The 7,479-nt window shown below is 44.1% G+C and overlaps 1 protein-coding gene across 1 annotated transcript; it reads left to right on the top strand.

Annotated features, from left to right (window-relative positions):
- The first annotated feature begins 536 nt into the window (after positions 1-536).
- On the top strand, positions 537-1,805 carry LOC136502262 (WUSCHEL-related homeobox 10-like). Its single transcript, XM_066497725.1, has 3 exons — positions 537-1,235; positions 1,401-1,547; positions 1,658-1,805. The coding sequence occupies exons 1-3, from the start codon at positions 650-652 to the stop codon at positions 1,684-1,686; spliced, it is 762 nt and encodes a 253-aa protein (XP_066353822.1). The 5' UTR covers positions 537-649; the 3' UTR covers positions 1,687-1,805.
- Positions 1,806-7,479: the final 5,674 nt, after the last annotated feature.

Consider the following 7,479-nt stretch of genomic DNA (forward strand, 5'->3'; position numbering starts at 1 on the left):
TTACATTTCCTGGAAAAATGCAATTAAATGAAATAAATTAAGGATATATAGCAAAAAGATCGAGAAATGTGCCAAATTTGAGGATGTACTTCAACTTAATGTGTAAGGGTTGAAGAAAAAGTTTGGAGGCAAAAAAAAAAAAATAAAAAAAAACTTTGCCGAGTGCCCAACTCTGGCACTCGACAAAGACTCTTTGCCGAGTGCCTAACGGGGGGTACTCAGCGAAAGCCACTCGGCAAAGAGGCTCTTTGCCGAGCGCCGGTCTTCGCCGAGTGCCGGGCACTCGGCAAAGAGAGCTTTGCCGAGTGCCGGTCTTCACCGAGTGCCCGACATTTAGTACTCGGCAAAGCCGGCGACACTCGGCAAAGCCAGACTCTCCCGTAGTGTAAATGATCTGATTATCATAATAGCTAGCAAACGAATGACAAGAACTCTCTCTCTCTCCGCACACACGGAGCCCTATAAGTAGGGAGAGACCCCTCTCAATTATGCCTCCACTCCATTAGGTTTGCCCTGTGTCGGTCTTCTCTCTTGGCTTCTCTTCTATTCCTGTGTCCGTTTCCACAACACTGTCTCATCCTAGCTCGCTAGCTTTGACCGTTTCCAGGCTACAGCTACCCTGTTCCTCTCCGATCTCCAAGACCCCACCATGGACTCCCACCTCGGCCAAGCACAAGCCCACCACCGCGGCGGCGAGGGCGAGCCAACGGCGGCGAGGTCGCGGTGGGCGCCCAAGCCGGAGCAGATCCTGATCCTGGGGTCCATCTTCAACAGCGGCATGGTGAACCCCGCCAAAGACGAGACGGCGCGCATCCGCCTCCTCCTGGAGCGCTTCGGCGCCGTCCGCGACGCCAACGTCTTCTACTGGTTCCAGAACCGCCGCTCCCGGTCCCGCCGCCGCGCCCGCCAGCTCCAGCAGGCCTGCGGCGCCGGCGCGGCCCCGCAGCACCCAACTGCCGCCGCAGCCGTCGACGGCAACCTCCACGGCCAAAACGACAGCGTTTCTCTCTTCGCCGTGCACGGGCAAGGCCAGGCACGCACCGCCGGCATGCCCGCGGTTGCGCCGATGCCGCCTGCGGTCGCGTCGTCGCCCCACTTGTTTAGCGACGACATCGATGGCGGGGACGACCTCTTCGCCATCTCACGGCAAATGGGGCTCATGTCGCGCGGCGGCGACCAGCACCGTTGCGGCTACATGGCTAACGACGCCTCCCAGCTGAGCTACCAACCGACTGGTCAGTGTTCTTATTAACAGTGTTGTGCATTGCTACCATTGCATGTGGAATCTCATAGATATATATTGCATTATACATATACTCTTACTCGTATAGAGTATGATGATCATCTGTAGGCTTATCTGTGATTATGGGGTTAATGACTGGATGAACATTTATTTGCAGGGACGACGATGACGGCGGCGGCGTCTATCCAGGTGTTCATCAACGGTGTTGTGTACGAGGTGCCATTCGGTGGCGCATTGTTGGACTTGGCTGGCACGTTTGGGCATGACGCGATGCTGGTTCACTCCTCCGGCGAGATCCTACCTGGTAGTAGAACCAGCAGTCCAGCAGATGCATGAGTTGTATTATATGCTGTCAGTTGTTATGACATTATTTACAACGTTATCTAACTAAAATCTGTTTTCTCCTTTTCCCAGGTTTCGAGATCAACTTAATCATCAGGTAGCCTGGTGTGTATTATGATTCAAGTTATGTGCTAGGAAGCACGAACACTTGATGAGTAGATTGTTAAGTCCAGATCTTATGTCAGTGTGTGTACTACTGTGTTGCCCCGATCATCTCTCTCTCTCTCCCCACATCGATGTATATTATTATCTGAATGCATCGTCCCCTTGAGAGTTTCCTTTTCAGATAATAATATTTTTGCTTGTAGCTGATGAATGGGTAATCAAAATGACATTATATTCCTCATTATTCCATCATGCTTGTGCTGTGTACTCAGATTTTCTAGGCATGTACTTTATATGCCAGTGACAATCTGAAGTGTATGTATCTCTCAACTCTCATGTAGGCAACTGTGAGTTAATATCATTCCTATTGCCATTACAAAAGTAATTAGCATTTTTGGCATTAACATAAATTTACGACTAGTAATTATTGTACTCCTTCTGTCTAAAAGATTTCAATTTTTTTATAAAAAAACTTAGACAGATGATCTTTATGGAGAAGAAAAACTTGGACGCCTCTTGTGTTAATTAAGTCGTCGCATTAGTTGTCCTTTTTATACCCACTTCATTTGGTTAGGACAGTCCTAACCGAGAAACTATAAGGTAGTTTGTATACTTGTCAGTCATGTAGACACTATACATAAAAATCATATTCCTTTCGGATGGTTTCATGAAAATATTTTTTTATCCAATCTTGTGTCTTTTCTCTCCTATTATCTATCACAGCTCTTTATATCTTGGTTCCACTGTAAATATGATTTCTTATCTAAGGTTCTCTTTGGCAGGGTTTTGGCTTCTCTAAAAATGGTGAAGCCAGTAAAGCCACATTTTCTGGCTTCAGCTTTTAGGCTAAAACGGTTTGGGTTTCATCACTTTACAAGGTTTTAGCTTTAGAGGCTGTTTTGCTTGTGACTATTTCGCAGGCCTTCCCAGTACCCCAGATCTGGACATCACTGTCGGTTCAAAAACCCCCTTTACTGCCAGATTTAGAACCGACAGTGGCATACCGGCAGTGATAGGGGGTTGACATCACTGTCAGTTCTTAAAAACCGACACTGATCTATAGGCAACAGTGTCGGTTCCTGGCTCCACCCGACAGTGTCTAGTTGAATAACACTGCCGCTTTGTAATCCCAACCGACAGTGATGGTTGCATTAAGAGTGTCGGTTTTTGGCTCAAGCCAACAATATTGAACAAGCCTACACTATCGGTTCATGGCTCAAGCCGGTAGTGTTGTGGTCCTTCACTGTCGGTTTTAGCCCAGCACCAATCATTTTTTTATTTTCAAGCTCATAACAGGCAGTGAAGGTACATCACTGTCGGTTCTCACAAATCTGGCAGTGATGATGCCGGCAGTGATGTGCAAATCTGGCGTAGTGTCCCTAAGAAGCGGCAGTCATAATAAAGAGGGCCTAAGAAACCATTTTCTCATGTCTCTTCATTAATTATATAGTGCCACATCACTATTTTACTTAGTTGACACCCTAATTAGTAAACATAGAAACTATGCTAGTTTCTAGGTTAGGACTACCCTTAGCCAAATGCAATTAAACGTGCACACAGAAGATTAAGGAAACAAGTGCCAATTACAAAACGCCATGCATTCAGGATTATTCTTACAAGCCAATATTATTCACCTGCAGCTACAGCAAGCTATTGGAAGTGTTCAAGAGATCAATGCTGAATTCCAAGCCAAACAAATCAAGAAGGTCGTCCAAGGTAACCTCCACCCCATTTCAGCACAAGAAGCCCAGTACGCGAAGGTGCAACTAGGGGGGGAAGAGTCATTTGGGTATTCAGGGTATGTTTGGTTGCAACCCTGAATCTTTTGCGTGGAGAAAAAGATGCTGCTTGTTTGGTTGAAACTTACTGCCTGATCGAGAAAGGAGAGCCGTGGCGCCCTAGAGAGTCACGGTGATTAGCTAGAGCCCGACAACAGCAAGCAGCAGCCAGGAGCTCAGGACTGCTCCAAGCAAATACTTTCCAGGTAGACTACAGGCTGCAAATTTTTCAGGCAAAATTGGCCCAGGGGGCTGCATCCAAACACACTCTCATCAGCCCAGTGCAAGCAAAGTCATCTTTGGTCATCCCAAGCAAAGGCCTCTTTGGTGATTGGGCACCCTGTATTTAGCCCAAGCAAACACTATTAAATCTTGTTAAGCAAATAATCACCCTCTCCATTTTAGGATGCAAAAATTAATCAATGCGCATTAGCCAAATCGTGGCCGCTTCGTGCCATGGGCACGTGTTTGTTAATATATCAAGATTTAATAGTATTTCACCTCAAGCAAGACTGGTTTTTGAAGATCCGGTTATTGATCAGCAACTCCTGTTTTTTTTTCTTTAGGGCAACGAATTGAATCTGATTCTCCTTTTTATCTCCGGGTTACCATGGCTACGCTAGCAACAAGGACCACGGCAATATCCACAGTCAGTGACCCGCAACAGTAAAAGGATACACATTATTCGCCCCGTCTTGATTCATCTTTGACGACAAGAATTCAGGCGACAACACAGTCAAGATTAGTTAATTACCTTGGGCAACAATGCAGCGAATTAGTTGTTTCGCCAGCAGCAGTCTCGTCACCTTCAGTTATATATCATCTTCATTCTTCAGTCTGGGTGTCCAAATTAATCTGAACGAACCTCCCGCCACTTGATTTTCATTAGCTTCGCCAGCTACTCACGTGTCAGTTACAGACTTATAGTACAAATAACGACATGAAGGCGCAAATAATCCTTTATCATCCTTTCTTATAGTACCATACCCTAGAAAATCAGAGACGCTTGTCTTTTTCGTCTATCAAGAATGACGTCTCGCCTTAGGGCCTGTTTGCTTGGTGATTAAAACTTGCCACGCTAAAGATAGTTATACTATAGTTTTTTCTGACATTTGTTTGATTCATTGTCATAACTATAGCACGTCATACTTTCTTAGCCCTCTATCCCACATATCATGAACTAATTTTTGTACCAAACTTTGCCACAAGTGTGGCTTCAATTTGGTTCGCCACATTTTCTATGGCAGTCACAATTTGCCGAAAGTTAGTATAGCAATTAAAATTTTCATATTGGAAAATAAACATCGCAAGTTCCTTTAAATCCAGAACATTCACTACCCCAGATCTGGACATCACTGCCGGTTCAAAAACCCATTTCACTGCCAGATTTTGAACCGACAGTGGCATACTGGCAGTGATGGGGGTTGACATCACTGCCGGTCCTTAAAAACCGACAATGATCTGCATGAGACAGTGTCGGTTCCTGGCTCCACTCGGTAGTGTCCAGTTGAGCAACAATGCCGGTTTTTAGTGCCAACAGACAGTGACAGTTGCTTCAAGAGTGTCGGTTCTTGGCTCAAGCCAGCAGTGTTGAGCAAGCCTACACTATCGGTTCATGGATCAAACCGGCAGTGTTGTAGTAAATATCAGTGTCGGTTCATGGATCAAACCGACAGTGTTCTCGTAACTATCAGTGTCGGTTCATGGTTCAAGCCGGCAGTGTTGAGCAAGCCAACACTATCGGTTCATGGATCAAACCGATAGTGTTGTAGTAAATATCAGTGTCGGTTCATGGATCAAACCGGCAGTGTTCTCATAACTATCAGTGTCGGTTCATGGTTCAAGCCGGCAGTGTTGAGCAAGCCAACACTGTTGGTTTCCTTCTAACTGGCAGTGATGGTTATGACAACACTGCCGGTTTGTTGCTAACCGGCGGTGATGGCCCATTCGTATTTTATTGTTTTATAATTTATTTTAATTTATATTTTTTCGTAGAATCGTGTTTCTCTTTATATATGCTACGTAGACGATAGGTCCATCAATATTAAACATTACAAATATTACGATTACAATTCAAATGTTCTTATCCACATCTCGATCCCTCAAAATAAAAAAGAAATGTTCTTGGACTTCACACATGCTTCTCGGACTTCCTACAATAATCTAGTGAACCGCTCTGGGCCATACTGGTCCTTGTACTTTATGGATTGTGCAATAAAAAATACTTCATCTTTTTCCAATACCTCGACTAAGATGAATTTTGCCAGCTCCGATTGTAGTACGACGATCTCCATGTCTAGCAGCCTTTCGTGCTTAAATTTCTTGCGCTGTCGTTCAAAAAAGATAATATCCAAAGAGGAACAGTAAATCATTTTGTTGAATTATTAACAAACATAATTGAAATGGAGATTATACACACCAACTTATCGGCTTCTTCTGATTTCCCGCCGATGTAGCGAAGCATTGCCCACATTACATAAAACCCGCATTCATTGTTTCTAGCCGGCTGTGATAGGTACTTTCCCTCTATTTCGACAGCCTTGAATGGGACCGGCGTCCCACCGATATGTCTTTTTCGGACAATGAGCAACATTAAAAGGAGAAATATTAGAAAGCGGTATGTGTGATTAGAAAATAATAGTTATTAGGATCGCTTACTAATTCAGCACTGCCACCAGTGCATTTAGATGATGAAATGGTTTTTTCTTCGAGTTCCACACCTCGAGCAGATTTTTGGCAAGATTAACACAAATGAAGACGAAATGGTTGCTGCAATCACAGAATCCTAATTATCGAATAATCTTAACGAAAAAGAAGCATAAAATTAAAAGCCGAGAACACATACTCGCAGATATAGGCTAGAAGTATGTGGGTTTTCTTCTTCATCGTGAATTCGTCGAAAACAACAATCAATCTCTGTTTTAGGTCTTCCACGTCATATCCATAGAGGCCTAGACATGTCCTCTCATTGACTCGCATGGGGTCCAAGAAGCCTATGTAATCCTATTTATTTTTTAGAATGCAAAATTTTGCTATACACCTACATAAAATCATGGGAAGCGCTCAAAAGTTAACAATTTGTGTCTCGAGAGAGTAGTTAATTATAATATGGTGCGTGTAGGGTACTTACATAGTCCACAGTGTCAACATTTAAATATCGAGGGAGCGTTTCTAATATAGCTGGAACAAGCACTCCCACTCGACATCGAACTTCTCTTCTTTAGGATATTGAAAAACATGTGGCGAACGGATAATAACCACAAAACCAAAGTCATCCATCTCTGTTGCTTGAGCCACATAATATTCATGTAACTGGCGCATATATGTTGTCAGATTTTTATACTCATGATCGGGAACCAAAAGATTGCCCCTTTCATACTTCATTGCCGGTGTTCCCGTCCCTTGTACATCATAATAGATGTTCGCGGCCTCTTCCATGGTTAAATCAGGGTTGTCTTCGACTAACTTCATAATGTTCCTTAAATCTTTATTGTGTATTTCTTCGTCTCTTGTTGTAGCGTATTTATTCTGTGTTTGCCTTTCGAATTCGGACTTCAACAAAAACAGAGTCAGTGAGGCACATAGATTGAAGAAACTAACACAATCTTCCTTCGAGATGTGTGCTATAAATTTATCTTTCATCAAGGTGGTAACGCTGCCATTGAACAACCTTTTTCTTTTATGTTGGTCCACTTTGGGAGCATTAGCGATCGAATCCAAGGACCTTTTCTACGACTGCGAGGATGTCCTTGATCTTGTTTTGGGCTGAGGTGGAGGAGGAGGATGACGACAAGAATTCTATTTTCTCAGCGCTGATGAAGATGGAGGAGGAGTCTCTTTTCTTGGGGCTAATGAAGATGGAGTTGGACGAGGAGGAATAGAAGGAGACCTCTGTCTTCTCGAGGGTGATGGCTCTGGATGACGAGGGGGAGTGATGTCTATTAGGAGATGGTGAGTGATCATCGTGGGTGGGAGAAGACTCGTAGTCGTCCTCATCATCAGAGGACAATT

This window comes from Miscanthus floridulus, chromosome 13, assembly GCF_019320115.1.
Source record: "Miscanthus floridulus cultivar M001 chromosome 13, ASM1932011v1, whole genome shotgun sequence".
Taxonomy (NCBI): domain Eukaryota; kingdom Viridiplantae; phylum Streptophyta; class Magnoliopsida; order Poales; family Poaceae; genus Miscanthus; species Miscanthus floridulus.

What these genes read in the sequence shown, in the direction of transcription:
- LOC136502262 (XM_066497725.1), top strand. Translation starts at nt 650, where the DNA reads ATGGACTCCCACCTCGGCCAAGCACAAGCCCACCACCGCGGCGGCGAG. An exon ending in GCTGAGCTACCAACCGACTG is followed by an intron (nt 1,236 to 1,400) that starts GTCAGTGTTCTT and finishes ATTTATTTGCAG; the next exon opens with GGACGACGATGACGGCGGCG. An exon ending in CTCCGGCGAGATCCTACCTG is followed by an intron (nt 1,548 to 1,657) that starts GTAGTAGAACCA and finishes TCCTTTTCCCAG; the next exon opens with GTTTCGAGATCAACTTAATC.